Below are 18,319 nucleotides of genomic sequence, written 5' to 3'. Positions count from 1 at the left end.
TCCACTGTTATGCGGATGACACCCAGCTCTATGTTTCCAGTAAGCCCGCCTCCAACCTCCCACCGTCTTCGCTTACTGACTGCTTGACTGAAATAAAATCCTGGTTCTCCTCAAATCTGCTTCAGCTTAACAGTGATAAAACAGAGGTTCTTCTCATTGGTACCAAATCTACTCTGGCCAAAATCAAAAGCTTCAGTCTTGTAATTGATAACTGTCCCGTTTCTCCCTCCCCTCAGGTAAAGAGTCTGGGTGTCATCCTTGACAGCACCCTGTCTTTCCAGTCTCACATTAATAACATTACCCGCTCGGCTTATTTTCACCTACGCAACATCAACCGCCTCCGCCCCTCCCTTACTCCCCATTCCACTGCCATCCTTGTTCACTGTCTTGTGACATCACGCCTGGACTATTGCAACTCCCTTCTGTTTGGTCTCACCCAGAAATCTCTCCATAAGCTCCAACTGGTCCAGAATTCAGCTGCCCGTATCATTACCAAAACCCCATCCATGCACCACATCACTCCTGTCCTGCAAAGACTCCACTGGCTGCCCACCAAGTTCCGCATAGATTACAAAATTCTTCTGTACACTTTCAAGGCCCTTTACAATCTCTCCCCACCATATCTTTCAAATCTTATTCATATTGCCATTCCCTCTCGCTCCCTCAGATCATCCTCCTCAATCCATGTCACTGTCCCCTCTGCCCGTCTCACCACCATGGGGAGCAGAGCTTTCAGTCGCTCTGCTCCCCAACTCTGGAACTCATTACCACCATACCTTAGAAACATAAAGTCATTATCAAATTTTAAAACCGAACTCAAAACACACCTTTTTAGATCTGCCTTTTCCACATGACACAATTGGTTTGCCTGATTTTACATAGTTTTTATATAGATACATTGTTTTGTTTTATTTATTTTTATCTACTTTTACTTGTTACATTTTATTTGTTTCTGTCACAGTTTTTTACTATTGTACGGTGTCCTTGAGTGCCAGAAAGGCGCCTTTGAAATAAAATGTATTATTATTATTATTATTACTTTACACAACAACACTTGTAAGCAAGAATAGACATCAGTTTGTCTCTGATTCAGATAACCAGAAATCTGGACAATGAAATAAAGTTCTGCAATCCTATTTAGCCAAGAGAGATCAAATGTACCCAGTAAACTGAAAGGGGGAGATTTGATCTGTTTAAGTGTGTTTGCAGATTTTTGAAGAGAAAGATTTGCTCTGGGGATGAAAGGAGTTTTTGAGTTTGCCAGGTTCCGGATGTTTTTACAATGTGTGTTGCAGTTAAACCTTAAAATGAAAAGTCAAACTAAAGCAGCTAATTAACAAAAACAACAACACATTTATTCAAATGTGAGGGCTTCACATTGTGTTTGCAAGCTATACGTCAAGGTCCCCATTACATACATTTACATTAGATTATTATATGTTGATTTCACAGCTGATGAACTTCAAAATTACATAAAATAACAAAATATATCACTGCATGATTGCTTGTCTGAAAGGTAAAGTGCTTCTGTAAGCAGTTCTTTTTTTTCTTTAAGGAAGGTCCTCACAGCCAGGCAGAGAAACCGTGCTTTTCTTTCACCACCCATATGCTGTCAATCACTTTGCCATACTGGAAAAAAAACAGAAATAGTTCCTGTCATTATTTATGGAAAGGTTTTCCTTCATAAAATGCATTCTTTCACTTTTGCCATGCCTGTGCACATGTTATTCCACGTGCCCTCACCTGGTCATCAGAGACCTGCTCCAAATAAATGTGGGTGGTGTTAACCACTTGCATGCGGCTGTAGCCATAGTCAGTGCTGCGGAAAGCGCTCCACTCTTTGGGGTTTGGATTAAACCTGTCAGTTCTCTCTCTGCAGCCCTGTGCAAGATTCAGCAAAGATTAAATTGACTCAGATGAGCGACACACGCTTATTCCAAAACTCATTCCTAAAAGCCCTGTTTGACTTGTGGCAGTGCCTCGGTGTTGGTCTGGCAGCATTTCTGATATGCTCATGACTAATCCCTCTGTGGCTGAATGACAAAGCGTGCCCTGCGCGGCTCTCCACCACATCAGAAAAAACTTTCCCAGAGGAACAGCTGGTTCTAAGCTTTTGTGGCAGACCAGCAGCTGCACAGACAGAGCTGTGTACAATTCATGACAGTGTTTTTGTTGATGTTAGTGAATGCATTGATCTGTGTGGAAAATGTTCACAAAGATGCAGTGATGTGACAGTACTTACAGCAGAGCCTGTTATAATATGTACTGGAGCCTTTGGGTTTACATAGGGCTGCTCTTTGCTTCCATTGTACACCTACAATGGAAAACATAGCAATATAAACTGTTGCTATACTGACTATAGAAATACAGGAAACATCTGTAGAAAGACTGCAAATAAGACTCCAGGAGCTGACCTTGTCACCGTACACAGGCCAGAGTCGTTCATAGGTGTGCTCGTGTGCCCACAGCTCAACATCTACCCCTAGAAAAGAAATTACATTACAATAAAAATTACGTGCCAAACATAAATGCACTCATTTAAGAGAATTGTAGTGTAATCTAATCCCTCACACCCAGATATGACTTAATTTTGAGATAATGATCAAATGCTTTAAGATCAGAGCTACAGAAATGTTCCATTCCAAGAACTGTAATAATTATCATAATTATTATTTTTTCACAAGACTTTACTTTGTAATCTGGGTGAATTTCTACAAAGATGTCAGGTAGACCAAAAGGCTGCGTCTAAAAAACTGACAGGAAACTTTTAGAATCTTTGGATATTTCTCTGAGTGTGAAGAGATATTAACTAACAATACATTGCTAATGTTTCTTAAGGGATATACCATAGTGGTAAAATAGATCCTCGAGACCAGGGGCTGGTGGTTTGATGTCATTACGTCCCACTCGGACCTAAAAATATTAAAGAATAGTTATTGTGTGACATATCTGCTTTGTAAAACTCTTTTTTGGGAGAACTCGGCATTTGGCTTTACTTTGAGTGAAACTAGGAGGAATGCCACTGAGAAACACATCAAAGTGGAAACTACGTTGTTCAAATTAGAAATATGACAACACAAAACTCAGTGTACTGTGGTCTGGTTTGTTTGGCTTAAAGAATGTGTGACAATTATGCTGCTAGGGCAAAACACTGTTTATGAATAAAATGGTGGAACAAGAACAAACCCAAGAGTCAAACTTTGTGCAGTCATCCTGGTCATCATCAGAGCAGTACATGGGTCTGTGTCCCATGGTGATGATCCATGGATGTACTGCTCTGTTATCCGGTTTGTTGGCTTCCTATGTCAGGATAATATTTCCCAGATGAAAAAAGGAGACACAACTATGAATTTAATACAGAGAACACCAGTAGATATTTGACGTAGAAAATTTTATTTGATTAAAATTAGAAAAGGACAATCCTTAACCTCCAGATCTTGCTTCAGCCAATTGTACTGCTTAAAGATAAGATCCATGCCATATTCAAGGTAGAAGTAAACCTCTGTGGAGAAGGAGATGATGTGTGCTGACCCCAGGTTCCAGCTGCAAACGCACATTGTAAAAATGACACAGACTTGACCAAGCAGAAGATGCATGCTGAAAACCACTTACTAAGGAAATTCAGACCAGAGATTAAATTCCACATGTGAACTGAACTCCAGATGAACTTTTTTGTAGAATGTTGCTACTAAGATAAGTTTAGCTAAAAATTATGAGTTACTCAATAATCAAAAAGTCCATGTCACATTTTCAGACAAATGCATGCTAAACATTACAATATAAGTCAGAAAATTCCAGGGTTTTCTTATGATTTAAAAAGTTCATATTTAGATCTTTTAGGGAAAATAGAATTAAAATTTAAAACTAAAATAGATTCAGTAACTTACCGAGCTAATACCTCATACTAAGGTGTGATTATTTTTACACCTCTAGTTGGGGTCTAGGTTCCCCAACTTCAATAGCTGCAGTATATAGTAAACCTACATGGCATGCAATTATTGTTGTAATATCCACCAGTAATATCCAATAATAACATTACTGTATTTTATGCAGCACCATGCAAACACTCTGTCTCTGCTGATTAAGATTTACTCACCTCGGGATGTCAAAAAGCTCAAACTAAAAGTGAAACTGACAGCATAACCTACTCTATGATAAATGTAGCTAATAATTATCTGACCACTTGGGGGCGGAGGGGTCATAATGTATTACATTTTATGACAGAAACAAAAACATACTTTTGGTCATGTATATAAAATTACATTCCAAACCCTTTATTAAGTTAGCTAAGAAGCTAACAATAACTAAACATTACACAACAGCGCTGACTTTTAATCTTTGTGTAACTTTGTGTAACTGTCTAAAGAAATTGATCTTTTTAGTCATAATAGTAACAAATTTCGACCCATGCATTTAGCACACAGCACTTAATTTTTTTGTAAGTGCATGAACACATCTTGGGTATAATTTTTCTCCATATCCACAGTAACATCACTGTATGTTTTCGTGCTTCTCTTTTTGAAACCTAACTGGCATATAGCTTAAGATCTGTGATTTCTGAATTTATCTTCTGTTTCATTTTTTTTTTAAACAAAATACATATAGAACACACTGTCTTTTAGGCATCAAGCGTTTTCAAGTAAACTCAAAAGTTAAAGTGCATTCATAAGTCATAATTGTTGAAGTCAGTATTTTGAGATTTCCTCAAATCAAGTCATTTATCACTTGGGTTCACACCTCTGATAGAGTCCTCTAAATGTCTGCTGTGATATCTTAGACAGAACATTTTTAACTTATCTCAGTCTCTTCTCTATGTAGTCACTTAGCTGTGATGCCCCTTCATCCTTTGACTGCACACAAGTGAAGTAGCAAGCCAGCAGAGCTGTCTGCATCTCAGCCCACAGAGAGAAAGCTTGTGGTCTAGCAGGGTATTATCTTACTGTCTGAGAGAAGGAGTTATGTAGTGGGCAATGACTCACTAAGTCAGATGTATAGCTCCTTTGTGTAGTCCAAAGTGTTCCAAAGATAGGAGAGGCAAGCTTAAGTTAAAGAGGGGCACTCCACACTCCTCTGCAGGGTCTTACAACTCAGTAATGTTTACTTAAGCACACCAGGAGCTTTGATACATCCGAGGAATTACAATCAATCTAAATCTGATTCCAGTGTGTGAGGATGTTAGCTTTCAAAAGACCAGTGTAAGTAATAAAACATAAAACCTTCTTTACCTGTACCACAGGCTCTCAGTCTGACCCGGCATGCTGAAGCGATTCCTGTAGTTCGAAAAGTTGCTGAGAAAAAAAAAAAGAAAAAGGTTTAGAGAAGTACAATTAACTGAACTGATCGTACTATCTTCAATCCTTGAACATGCAGCAAACAGCAATTAGCTCCGCAAACTGCTGCTTTCTCATAGCATGCGATGCATTCACCAGAAGACAAAAAAAGAACGGAAACGCATCCAAAATACACCAAGCTGTCTCTGAAATATAATGACTATGCAGTCGACAGTCTACATTTGAAGCTGTTTAGTTTTATGTTGTGATCTAAGCTTGGGAGAAAACTCAGAGGGATCTGACAAAAACAACCTTCAAATCTGCAGTGATGGATTCTGATAAAAGTTTCACAAAAATAAACATAAAGCCAGCTGTAAAGAGACAATCACTGCCTATCTCTCCAAATTAAAGGCAAGGATACAGTCTGCATGACCTCAACCCATAAGTTTGAACCATGGTCAGCTACTGGAGCCAACTAATCAAAATGCAGACCACATTGGGAAGCCTGGGTGGAGATGATGTGGGATAAGCAAGTCTAACCATCCATGATTGGTTACGCTACATTTGTCCGTTGAGTATATTTGCCTTCAATTACAGCTTCCTGTTATTTTAGACGCTGTAGTAGTGAAAGAAATCCCATTTTTAAAAGGTATTTCAGCTTTAGCAGTTTTTATTAAGCCAGATGTAAGCAACATGCTGCAATCGCGCCAGAAATCTCAGGAACAGCTCTTCAAATTTAAAGGCCACTCTGTGAATGAATGGAAAATAGGAGTGCACCAGTATGAAAACTTGGGTTGACATCAATATCTGATATTTTTATTGCTGTTACCTTTCGACACCATGAAAAAATAACCATACGGCTGACTGCACTTCTCTGCTTCAGTTAAACACTCCACAACTCTACACTGCATCGCTGTCGCATGCAGAGCGATTCCCATACTTCAAAACAGGACTAACATCAGCTGATACTGGTGTTAATCCCAATATATTAGGTATCCCGAATAGAAAGGTGACTCAGGTCTCATGTTTTTCCTAATGGTTTCTACTTTTTGTGTGAATGCAGCATTCCCAATGGGAACTTATTCATAGAAAGTGATAAATAAAAGAAAACATATCCTTAACAAAAATGAAAAGGGGCAATATCCTCAACAGCAGATGAACTAGTCCCAACTCGGTCAACAAAGCATTCAAAATAACTGGACAGTAATAGTGTAGCATGCCTAAAGCCAGGATCAACTTTGGAAATTGCTTCTGTAAATCCTGAAACGATAAAACAGTAATGTTGTCATATGTCTATAGGCAGAAGGGTCCTGTACAATGATAACAATTTCTGATGTCAGCGTACAAGCTAATGTTGTTCTGTTTGCAGATAAATATTTAACGCAATATCAATGTGTGTCAATCCACAGTGCTAGTTATGGCAGTAATTTCTTCAAAATAAATATACATGTATTCTAAAAACAACTCCTTTATATCTAACAGAACCTTAACCTGAGAAAATCCAACTTAATTTAAGCTAATTATGGTCCTGAGCTACTAGGAGATGTATAAAAAGTTTATACCTCCCTCTAGTGGTTGAGAGCAGTATGAGCAATCATCTACAGGTAAGCGCTGTTCACTGAGGAAAAACAAATGGCTGAAATTCCACTGTATCTGTGTTATAATATTAATACTACAGTTACTGCAAGTGGCAGATAATGTCTAAAGGGCGATAATTGGTAGTAAAAACAGGATATTTAAAAAAGGTGCCTTAACATATTTTTACTGTCAAAATATCGTATAGACCAAAATTAAAGATTGTCACAACTTTTTAGCTCATTTTAGCAAAAACATAAAGTTATAAAGCTAAATTTAAATACACATCTTTATGTCAAATATATTTCAGCAGCAGTCAGGCCTTAAATGTGTAAGTTGCAATGAATGGATAGCATATTTAGATAATGGGACGGTGAATAAGGTCTGAAAATGCAACTATACTTCCATAATTATCTAAATCCCAAAACTACTACTTCATACTGAACTTCTTTAGACTTGTCCAAAATTTTAGCACACATTAAAATCTGTGTTTCAGCAGAAAATCTGGTGACACCAATAAGAATTTGTGCTCTTCATTTGGTTAGGAGTAAAGATATGAAACCTTCTCTCAAACATCTTTCTTCATCAGATATTTGCTTTCATCTTCTGACGAGTTAAATTCAGGGAACAGAAAGAAGCAGCAGAAAACAACTGCAAACTTCAGTAATCATATCCCCAACTTCCATCTCTAGATAATATTTCAAACAGCGACTGTTATCTCTAATGCCTTTTGAAGGGCTGATGAACCACTGATGAATTAGCGTCTTCTGAGGACTCACTGTTGTCATTCTTCTGGAATCCTGACTACAATCTTGCGGCTAACCAAGTTTCAATTATTTTTTACCCATTAGGTTTTGAGGTTGGAAACAGGAACAGAGAGGTATGGGGAGAGAGAACACAACAAAAAAACAAGCCTTAAAGTCAGTCACGAGCTCTGGGGTATATTTGGACTCAGAACACCACAGAACAAAACAAACGCTGAGGCATTATTAAGGGCAAGAGGAGTTGCATTTACTGGTTATGTAATGGAGCGAGATGATTCCTGATATCAGGTTTTGATGTTAGGTCGTAAAGCTAAGAAAAAAGAGACCACTGTTTGCAGTTCTGTAATGAAGACCAGGCTGTAGACACATTAGAAATGGCACAGAGAAAAAAGGAACTGACCCACTGTTGCAGTAGGCAAATAAATATTATGGTTCATGATCTGAAAACATTACATTTTTCAGTAACCAAGAAGCACTCAGCAAACTGCACTGAAATTGAAGGATCCATTTGCTGCTGACTTCAGGATAAAAATCAAATGTAAACCTGCTAAGAACTGCAGCTTTTCTTCAATTTATCTTAATCACTTTAAAACACATTTTCCTTTTTGAGCACTCCCTCACTTTTTTGATAATATTGTAGTGTTTTAGTGTAAAAAAAAAAAACAAAAAAAAAAAAACTGCAAACTCTTCATGCTTATTAAACTTTTCAAATTTTGTCAGAAAACTGAATGTATTTTATTTGGATTTTGTATAATAAACCAACAGAAAATCATGTATCAGTTATCTTACTTTTTTTGCACTACTTTTCATTGGACAAACATATGTTTAACATAACATATGTACATTATGTTCAAGTTTGTGGTTGCAATGTGTGAAAATGTGGAAAAGACAAACATTTACAAAGCACCATCTTAAGATTTAATATTAATTGTCACTGTTCAAAGTTAAAATGTCATGAAATAAGGTTAGAAGGCTACTACCACATTTTATAAGTACTTTCTGTTAAATGAGAAATTGTACTTAAATATCTAAGGTATATTTACAGGACCATCTTACAAAATCCAACAAATAAAAAAAAAACAACTGAAAGCAGTAAATCCTCAAATCTGAGCTGCTACGTCAACAAAGGAATTAGATCTCTCTTTGAAGAAACAATCAAAAATGATCATTTGCTACATTTTCCAAGTTTAAAAGTTTCTTATAGATGCAGAACTAATCACTCTTAACAAGTGTAGAGAACTCCAACATCACCGACTGACTCTGGAAAAAACAGATAGTGAGGTGATAATTACTCCCAACCAGAAAAAGTTTGTTTTGGAGAATGTTCCCTTGTCTGGCTGTTGGTGGTTGCTTCTGTGGCTCCAACCATAAGAGCCCAAAATAGCTCCCGTCTCTTTAAGGAGTAAAGGGGAGAATTTTTATCAGAAAGCTTCTGTGTTGAATCTGGTAGCAAAGCTGTGGCTAACAATATGAGCCAACTCAACAAAATGAAAAACAGAATGTACTAAGGGTTTTGGCCAAAATCCAGACAGTTGTACCCTTGCGACCTGAGCAGAACACGGTGCAAAATGTGAAGAAAGGCCCAATTAAAAACAACATAAAATTCAGAGCAAAGACAGACAGTTTTAGTGACAACTAGACAAGGCCCAGCATGAGATTCCCATAGTGGGATAACCTTCAGTATAAAAAACACTTTTTCATGTGAGTGTTGGGACATTAAAAACATTAGAACAATGTTAACAAGTTGTCAAAAAAGAGAGATTGTGAGATGGAATGGTTGCTGGTTTGAATGATCACCATGGAAGTGGTGATGTATTGGTATAGTTAATACTTCTGTTTGGAAATTAAATTGGCATCAACACTGTTTAATGAACGTACTTTAAACAAAAAATATAGTCTTTTGAACGCTTATCTGAGGCATCGCAGCAGCAAGCATGGAAAGCAATTCTGCTCAACCACAGCAAGTGTTGAGGAAAAACTCGTTACACCAAATGCTGGGTTATATTTTTCCTTAAGAGCTGAGATTTTATAAAAGAAACGTCACACTCATACCTTGTCAAAATAGTCATGTGTGAGCTTCACTTACTATGTAGATTCATGGTTGCCTGGACAGGTCATGTAGGGAACATAGGCGGCGATGGACTGAATCTGCCTCATAAACTCATCTCCAATTCGGGCATTGTCCTGGAGAAAGCAGAAGTGACTTATTTATCATGAAGGAATTTTTTTTTTTTTTTACTAATAATCTTCAGCAAATATTTATTATTAAAAGTAAGAGGGAAATATATTTTCCAGACAGCTTTAAAAGTACAGCAGGTTTAAGACAACCAGTTTTTGTCTTAAATTTCCTTAAGCTTAATGCGGCATTTAGAAGCACAGTGTGATTCATTCCTGCTGCTGTGGTTTTGTACCTGCAACGACCAGACAAAATCCCCTTTCTCTGGTTTTCTCTTCATAATATCAGTGAAGCCATGAATTTCACTTGGACATTCAAACATTAAAAAAACATCTTACTGAACTGGATTATAGTTATTAATTTCTAAAGAGGTCTGCCGATTCTATTTATCCATCTTTATATAGTAAAGAAAAACATTAGTAATGCAGAAAATCATTTAAGGGAAACTGATATTAGTATCTGAGACAAAGCTAGGTCCGCTCAATAACACAGCTGACAGCTGGGAGGATTTCAAATACGCAAAATATGTTATTCGGACTCGTGATTTGTGGTTTTAAATGGCACCATTTTTATTCGGTGAATACTTGGGTGACGCGACCCTACATCTCGTCTTTCATCCAAAGCTTAAGACATCTCACAGTAATGTGGCCGAATGTCTCGACCGCAGAGTCTAGGTGCCATGATTGTAAACAGTGGTTTCATTTGGGAAGAGGTTTGTAGAGGGAGGTGAAGCGGACTATCTCACCTAACACTGTAGATGTGTATCAGGAAAGTCCTTAGAGCAGAAAGTGTTGATGAAAGAAGTCTGCTGTCAGCAATCCTAGCTAAATTTAAACACAGATTTGATCACTTTTCACAACAAAGTCAGAATAAAGTACCTCATGCATATCGTAGGCAAAGTCCCCTGTAAAGAAGAAACACATATTAGGTCCATATTTCACCACATTTCTCGGGAAAGATTTAGCATTTTACTAAAATGGCGAAACGGTTTTTTGTGACAAACTGGTTCAATTAGCATTAAATTCATTAACGTTGTGAGGGTTACTATGAAGGACTGAGTTTAACCCTCTTGCGGTCTTAGCGCGACACTCATGAGGAGCGCAGCAGATGTCACAGTCGGACAGAGCGGAAGCAGAAGGACTGTGTCATCAGTCAGTTTCCGAAAACACACAAAAAATCTTGGAAAATGCACTAAGGATCAGAGCGATCCCACCGGATCACACACAGAGAAAAAAGCTTGTGGGATCCAAATGTCCCCATATCTTAAGACCGCGGGGAGGTTAAAGATGACATTTTAGAGACCTTAGGTGAAATGAAGTCTGTAAACATAAAACCTGCTTATTATTAAAAATATGATGTTAAAAGAAAAAGCAGAAAGCAAATAGTCTGGCTGTGGGCAACTCCAGTAGCTCAAAGTGATTTTTGAGTAAAAGCGGTAACCTTTCTTCCACTTTTCTCTCTGTTGAGCAAAGTATAATACTGTGTCCCTCCACTTAATTTATTATGCAGGAGTTTGATGGAGGAGTTTCTAAAATTTTGGAGGACAAATTCTTTTCCTACTGATTCCTTCACAATATAAGGCAAGCTAGATCTTGAGCTGGGCTTTGGAAAGGGTTAGCAAGCCTCACAAATCACATCTGCATCTGCAAGACATTTAGACATCGTGATTGCCTAAAATTGCAAATCTATTTCTCTACAATGTGAAAACCAGCAGCGGATGGCACCTATGACCTTCAAGCAACTACTGTTCTGCATTTGACTGACATTGTAAAAATCATGGTGTTTGGCTGGGTTCTATAATGAAAGCCAGCTTCAAGTCTAAAAAAATATATTTTTTATTTGCAGGAGATCTTAAGCTAGGCCAAAAATATCAACATCCATCTGAAGTCTGCAGAGATTGTACAACTCACTTACATTTTCAGAGGTGAAGAAATACATAGCAGGAGTCCATAGGGAATACAATCCATAAGCTTTAAAAGCCAAAGTTGATTATAAATATTATGCTTGCTAATTAAACTAATTACAAAGAAGCATTTCTATTTTAGTACAGGTTTCTTTTGGATGTAATCAGCCTTGCTTGAGGCAATTAGCACAATCTGTAAGCAGAGCCAGGTATCTGTGTTGATAAAACTAAATGAGCATTTAATTTCTCATTTAGTTTTATCAACTCCTAATCAAGAGAAGAATAAATAAATAAATGCAATCCGTGCAATTACCTATGTGCAGGATGACATCATACATGCCAAGCTGAGTCTCCTTTTGCAGTCGAGCCAGCGACTGGGGGTTCTCGTTGCCCAGATCACCATAGAGAGCAAACCTGGGACTGAAACTGGAGCTACTGTTGAGTGCGGTGAAGGAGAATATGTCACTCCAGCCTTCATCACTGCCACAATGGTAGACTAGAAAATAATAAGAGTAAAATTAAACTAAAATAATGCAAGCATGGGCTGCACAGTGGCGCAGTTGGTAGAGCTGTTGCCTTGCAGCAAGAAGGTTCTGTTCGATTCCCGACCCCGGTTTTTCTGCATGGAGTTTGCATGTTCTCCCTGTGCATGCGTGGGTTTTCTCCGGGTACTCCGGCTTCCTCCCACAGTCCAAAAGCATGACTGTCAGGTTAATTGGCCTCTCCAAATTGCCAGTAGGTGTGACTGTGTGTGTGTGTGCATGATTGTTTGTCCTGTCTGCCTCTGTGTTGCCCTGCAACAGACTGGCCACCTGTCCAGGGTGACCCCGCCTCTCGCCCGGAACGTTAGCTGGAGATAGGCACCAGCAACCCTCCCGACCCCAATAGCGACAAGGGTGTAAAGAAAATGGATGGATGGATAATGCAAGCACGCAGAAAATGCCAGTAAAATCCCAGCACTACCCACCATATGTAGCAGCTGGTTTGAGGCCTGTGAGGGTGACTCTGTGGATGAACATCTTCCGCTTCTCCTCTCCTGAGTCCACAAAAACAGTAGCATCTCCTTCGGCACTCATCTCGAAGAATCGACGCCCCTGAAGACCATATTCCACCTTGCTGTCTGTCTTATTAAATGTGGTCCAGGTCACCACCATGGAGCCCAGCACTCCTGCGAAAAAAAAAGGCAAGTTACAGGAAACGTTTTGGAGGCAGATATGAAAGAGAGCCTGTTATCACTTACTGATACATTTATAAATGTCAACAGACGATTATGAAAATGCTGACTACATAAGTGTGACGTTTTTGTTCTTGTGCCTGGTGAGACGTGAAGCACAAACTGGCAGCTGGCCATATCTAAAAAGAAGAGGAACAGTATTTTCAAGTCTTGCCACAAAGTCTCATTTAGACTTAGACTAGGTCATTTTAACAGATGAATATTGTTTCATCTAACCTGTTTTAAATTGTGGCTCCGACTGGAAGGTGAGCCTCTGAGTTAATCTAGAGTTTTTTGCTAGTTTTCTTTTATATGATTTTTTAACTCCATTCATCGTCCCATCAACTGACAGATTTCCATTTCACTGCTGGGAAAAATTGCATTCCCATAGCAAGATGCTGCCATCGCCACGTGACAATATGGGGATGTGCAAAGTTTCATCTTCACAGATATTTATTTACTAATTGGGTCTTCTTTTAAAAGCACTGCATTTTATTTAATAGTATGTGAATAAGGGGCTTAGATAACATGCAACACTTCAGATTTTCACTTGTGAAATAATTTGAAACTCATTTTTCTGCACCTAACAATGTTTTTCATTGTTGAAAAACAATGGCTATAAAATATGCTAAAGTTTGCAATAGTAGCAGGACATAGCATAAAAAGGTCAATAGTTGTGACTTTTACAATGTATAGCTACCATCTGCATCTGTAAACTACAAGAGAATGCACATGTACTGACAGAGACAGCATTTAGAGTTTAAAATTTATGATAAAAATGTAGCAATACTGAGATCAACTTGTTACAAAGCTACAAAAACATACCTGGTTTAGTCTTTATCCTTAATACCTTCACACAAAACATGTCCAAACATCCTGGAAGATTCTTGCCAGTAAACAGAATATGGTGTACTCATATGTAAATTTGACTTATAGGGAAGGGATAAAAACCTACCTGCATAGGAGAGATGCACCTGCTCTGGTTGGGTCCAAATAGGAGGAACACTAAGCACCAACAGGGGTGCAAAGCTTAACAAAACAGAGGCAGTTTGAACAGACAGCATTCTACCATTGGGTTGCCGTCTGATAAAGACAAACACAAAAATAAACAGTGGAGACATTTCAATCACATGATACCTTAAAGGTTGCCACACCTAAACTCACATGACATTCAACATTTGTCCCATAACTGACCTCAAAAGGAGCCGAGTAAGTCCAAAACAGCTAACCTTGTGGCTGTCAGCTCATATGTTGAAACTGCAGATCCAAAAAAAAAAAAAGTTTAGTCAGCAGAACATACAAAAACAAATGATGTGTACCTAAAATCATGGTCTTGTTTTTCGCTGTGCACTCTGGGAGAACGTGCTGTAAAAGCAAACTGAAGTGCATGTCAGGACCTGCCTGTGATCAATAAAGTGAGGTGGCAAAAACACTGTATGTGTGAGGGCTTATGAAGGTTAGTTTTAATCACAACCACTGGTAAGCACCTGCAAACATAAACTGCGAGGTGAATACTTCAGTAAACCTACTGATTGTCCTGGAGAAATTTACTTAATACTTATGCAATAGTATTAAGTAAATAGTCGCTAGAGGGTGTACAATCCCACAGATGGTGCTTTGATTTATTCATGCTTTTTGCTGGGCGGTATCTATGTAGCGCTTGCAAACTGGCAGATTAAAAGAGAATTATTAACATTATCGACACTAAGGCAAGCAAACACGGTGAGTACAGCTGCTAAGTATTACAGGGCTTTTTTTAGCTGTGGCAATTGTGACCTAAACAAATTGAATGTATTCACAGATGTTTTGTAAAGTCAGCTGTTAGCAAACTGTATTTTTGGCTGCTGCGAGTTTACGACTACGTTGTAACCCTGCGTACTGTAAAGAGCTGTTTGTTTCGTTTCTGTTCAGCACTTACTATTTCACAAAACATAGTAAAATGGCAGTCCTTAAGTCCCCAAAGTCTTCGGCTTGAGCTACGTTGATAAGTTTAAATGTTTAAACTTCAAACTCAAACGCAACCTTCCGCTGTTTAGACCTATGGGTATTTACAGACGTATTTGGAAGCTAACTTCCAAATACGTCACAGCAGGAAAACCGGCAAGACCCAAGGATTTATGGGAAATTGAGTCCTTTTAAGTGCCGACTAATAAAAAGATAAAATAATTTATTGTATTGTATTCATTGTTACAGGGGTGAAAGTAGTTTTAAATTCTTGGGGGTACTATGACCAAAAAAAACAAAGCACGAACAGTTCAGAAACAACATGAAATGGGAAAAAAAGTTATTTATTAACTGATTAAGTTGTGTTTTAGATTGTTCTTGAAAAACTCAGTCACGGCTGATTAGTGGGTGCACTCACGGCTGCACAGTGAACCCATTGATTTTTTACAGCAGACAGCCGCTCCAATCTCTTGCAGGTACTGCGTACCCCCACTAAATATTTTACGGGTACGGAGTACCCCACTGTACCCCCTTACTTTCACCCCTGTATATAATTTTTACCACTTAAAGCATTTTTTTATAAGATTCTTTTTCCACAGATATAACTTTTTTTTTAATTAGTAGAAGTCCAGTACTAGAAACTATTTTATCCTTATGGACACAAGTCTGGTTTAAAAAAAAAACATAAAACAAAAAAAATGGCAGACCATGCAGGGGTTAAAGTGTAGAAATATGAATATTTATTAACAAAAACAACAATGGATTGTGGATATCAGTATCAGTGGTGTAATGCAAATGCTTGGATGTGTTGTATGAATGCATATGGAAGTGTTGAAGTGCCAAAACAAAGACAAACTCAAATGTGCAAAAAGGAGGGGAGCTGAGGCCTGGCAACAAAACACCACAAGCGTCAAGTGGCAGAGTGGACACTGAAGGCGACCCAGAAGACGGAGACAGCCAGGTTCAAATACTCCTCCCAGTCAACCTGATCAGCAGCACCTGTAAAGGGGAGGAGCACAAAGACAGACAACAAGACACCTGCAGCCCAGCCAACAAGGCCCAGGGCCGTAACACATACCTGTGTCATATAATTTTGTTTTCTCTACACAGATTTGATGGACTCCAGCAGTAAAGACAGGCGAGATCGCAATCCTAACCATGTCCTCCATTATGATGAAGCACAGTACACAGTAAGCTATGCTCGCAGGAGAAACTCTGAAGAGGTCAGCTGAATCAAATGATGCATGAACCTATTTGTGATTGCTTGGACTTTTTGGGTAATTAATCAGAGCCCCTAATATTCTCACATATTTCTTATCACAGGCGGATTATGATAAACATGAGGATTTCAACAGAAAGAGGTGTGCTTCCTTAGGATTGTTGGATTGTACTTCTTGTCCAGGTTCTCTGACTATTTTCCCTTTACCAGGCATCCAGTTAGCAGGTCTGGTAACAGTGCGGGCAGAGTGAAGCGGGTGGTGTCGTGTAAAAGGAAGACCCATCACCTGACTGTAGCTCGAAGAAAGCAGCTCGGACCCGGGAGAGGTTTTGATGCAGCAAACAAGGAAAACGATATGAAATGCCCACAAGCCACACAACGAGAAACATACTTTAATGAGCCATCAGACATCTCAACAAATGCCAATAATAATTACAAAACCAGTGGAACTGGTTCTGAACAGTCTGACTACTATACACTCACTGAGGTAACTGTCACTGACCACACATTCTTGTACCGTGCTTGGTTTTGTGTGGCACTGTCTGAACTATAGTTTGTTTTCTCAGCTCAGAAAGGATCACAGCACAATGTCTGATGTTTTGTTTGGAAGAAATCTGAGACTCAAGGTGGCTTTAACATTGTGGAGGAGAAATGTTGGGGAACTGCTGACATATTTTCTAAAGTATGTACTGAAGTTTTGTTTTCAGTCCTGCAGAATTTCAGCATACACTTACATCATTTTCTTTCTACAGAATCCAGGACACTGGTGTGATTGTTGATTTTCTGCCAATTATTTGCAAGTGGTACGCTTTGCTTTATACAGAAATCTTCAAAACGCTGACGAGAACATTAAATTCAGACTATGTTCTTGTTGTTCCGCAGCATTGATGAGGACTCGCCCAGGATTAACATTGGCTGTTGTGTTGACCTTTTTCCTTTGGTTAGAAAAGTCCTCAGTACTCCCTATGAAGAGTGAGTGATTCTGTTGCTTAGTTTTATAATATCGAAAGACTAAAATATATATTTAAAAAATTTGTATTACAGCAGGGATCATACAGGAACTGGACTTATTCGAGATTGATTTGTTTCCTTGTAGGTATCGGATTGTTGGTTTTAAATGGATATGTTCCGTTTTAAAGAACTGGTGGGAAGAACTACAAACAAGTGGTTACAATGGATCAACTCAACCTCTGCTGGATGAGTAAATATTGCTTTGATGATCTTTGCCATATTCAAATAATGACCCTGAAATGCAAAACACAGAATATTATTTAAAGAAACAACAGTTAAACAAAAAAATATATAATGATGAACTTCAATTACTAGAGGAAATAATGACTGGATCATTTACTGGGATAAGATATGATCATGTGATCGAATGCCTTAATGTTTATCACCCTTTTAGAAGGAAAGGCAAAGGTGGATTGTAGAGGTTCACTCAATAAATACCTGAGATTAGGAATGGGTTGATTTCAGAATGGACATAATTTTCCAACACGGTTATATTCATTTTAACAAAATGCTGCAGAATGTATCGGAGTGTTTTCTTTGTGGAAATATTTCCTGTTTATGAGAATAATATGAATATGGACATAAAGGTCATTTCTCATTTTTAGGCGATTTGACTTTATACCTTCAAACTTATAATTTATATTTATTTCAACAATAATTTCACACTATTTATATGTGTGAAATTAGTGGTTGCAGGTTAATAGACCACCTAAAAAATTTCTCTCTTCTTTTCCTTCATAGAAATTTTCAGGTTTTTAACCAACAACTTTGGGAATTATGGCAACAGGAACCTCTTTTAAAATCTACTACAGGTCAGGCAGAAGACATGGCCAAAGTAAGGATACATGTATTTTAATGGATCTCATTTCAGAAATATTTGTTATTCAGCAATTATATTTCCATCATTTTCCTTCCTCAGGTTGTTGAGTCTTATCTCTTTCAACTTCGTTGACACCCAGGAGGATCAAAATAACTTCATGAAGTAATGAGAAGAAACCCATTAGCTTTTATTCTCTTAAATTAAAATCTTTTCAGTTGCATTGCAGATTTGCTGCATGTATCACTAAGATTTCAGAGCAACAGTGAAGGTACACTAAGGTACAAAATCATTCTGAAAGTAGGCAAATGTTGATTGGTTCTGTTTAAGTGCCACGGTGAAAAGAATAAAAATGACTTTGAATTTTACATTTATGTTTTGTCCTGTTTTTCTTAGACATAACTTATTTTTGGAGTTTCTTAAAACA

At 38.1% G+C, this 18,319-nt stretch overlaps 2 protein-coding genes across 5 annotated transcripts in view; one reads left to right on the top strand and one right to left on the bottom strand.

Annotated features, from left to right (window-relative positions):
- The window catches only part of LOC103458521 (KATNB1-like protein 1), a 36,267-nt gene extending 18,007 nt beyond the window's left edge, over positions 1-18,260 (top strand). Inside the window, exons 1-10 of one of the 3 annotated variants that reach the window (XM_008399390.3) lie at positions 14,167-14,623; positions 15,956-16,068; positions 16,169-16,206; positions 16,275-16,551; positions 16,631-16,746; positions 16,817-16,867; positions 16,947-17,036; positions 17,161-17,265; positions 17,817-17,910; positions 17,995-18,260. In XM_008399390.3, the coding sequence (XP_008397612.1) occupies positions 15,961-16,068; positions 16,169-16,206; positions 16,275-16,551; positions 16,631-16,746; positions 16,817-16,867; positions 16,947-17,036; positions 17,161-17,265; positions 17,817-17,910; positions 17,995-18,027 (912 nt within the window). In that variant the 5' untranslated portion in view covers positions 14,167-14,623; positions 15,956-15,960 and the 3' untranslated portion in view covers positions 18,028-18,260. Of the gene's footprint in view, positions 1-14,166; positions 14,624-15,717; positions 16,069-16,168; positions 16,207-16,274; positions 16,552-16,630; positions 16,747-16,816; positions 16,868-16,946; positions 17,037-17,160; positions 17,266-17,816; positions 17,911-17,994 lie in introns of those variants that run through there. The other 2 variants (XM_081603061.1, XM_008399391.3) reach the window with 2 other exon arrangements.
- On the bottom strand, positions 1,334-14,974 carry acp7 (acid phosphatase 7, tartrate resistant (putative)). 2 transcript variants are annotated; one of them, XM_008399393.3, is made up of 15 exons: positions 14,820-14,974; positions 14,096-14,158; positions 13,857-13,984; positions 12,656-12,856; positions 12,002-12,184; positions 10,664-10,689; positions 9,696-9,793; positions 5,226-5,288; positions 3,429-3,543; positions 3,187-3,300; positions 2,847-2,913; positions 2,415-2,482; positions 2,243-2,314; positions 1,744-1,881; positions 1,334-1,629 (listed from the first exon to the last, which is right to left on the bottom strand). In XM_008399393.3, the coding sequence occupies exons 3-15, from the start codon at positions 13,963-13,965 to the stop codon at positions 1,564-1,566; spliced, it is 1,320 nt and encodes a 439-aa protein (XP_008397615.1). In that variant the 5' UTR covers positions 13,966-13,984; positions 14,096-14,158; positions 14,820-14,974; the 3' UTR covers positions 1,334-1,563. The 2 variants fall into 2 exon arrangements, with proteins under 2 accessions (XP_008397615.1, XP_081459186.1); XM_081603060.1 differs by lacking the exons at positions 14,096-14,158; positions 14,820-14,974 and adding an exon at positions 14,224-14,290 and having other exon boundaries at positions 13,857-13,988.
- Positions 18,261-18,319: the final 59 nt, after the last annotated feature.

Source organism: Poecilia reticulata, chromosome 22, assembly GCF_904066995.2.
Source record: "Poecilia reticulata chromosome 22, P_reticulata-male-v2, whole genome shotgun sequence".
NCBI lineage: Eukaryota > Metazoa > Chordata > Actinopteri > Cyprinodontiformes > Poeciliidae > Poecilia > Poecilia reticulata.
Note: the sequence above shows the minus strand (reverse complement) of the source record. Positions and strands in the feature narration are given on the sequence as shown.

Bases quoted from the DNA above. Each gene is read 5' to 3' on its own strand.
- acp7 (XM_081603060.1), bottom strand. From the start codon at position 14,290: ATGCACTTCAGTTTGCTTTTACAGCACGTTCTCCCAGAGTGCACAGCG. The intron at 2,315-2,414 runs GTCAGCTCCTGG...TTTCCATTGTAG, and splicing joins GGCCTGTGTACGGTGACAAG to GTGTACAATGGAAGCAAAGA. The intron at 1,630-1,743 runs GTGAGGGCACGT...TTTTTTTTCCAG, and splicing joins AGCAGGTCTCTGATGACCAG to TATGGCAAAGTGATTGACAG.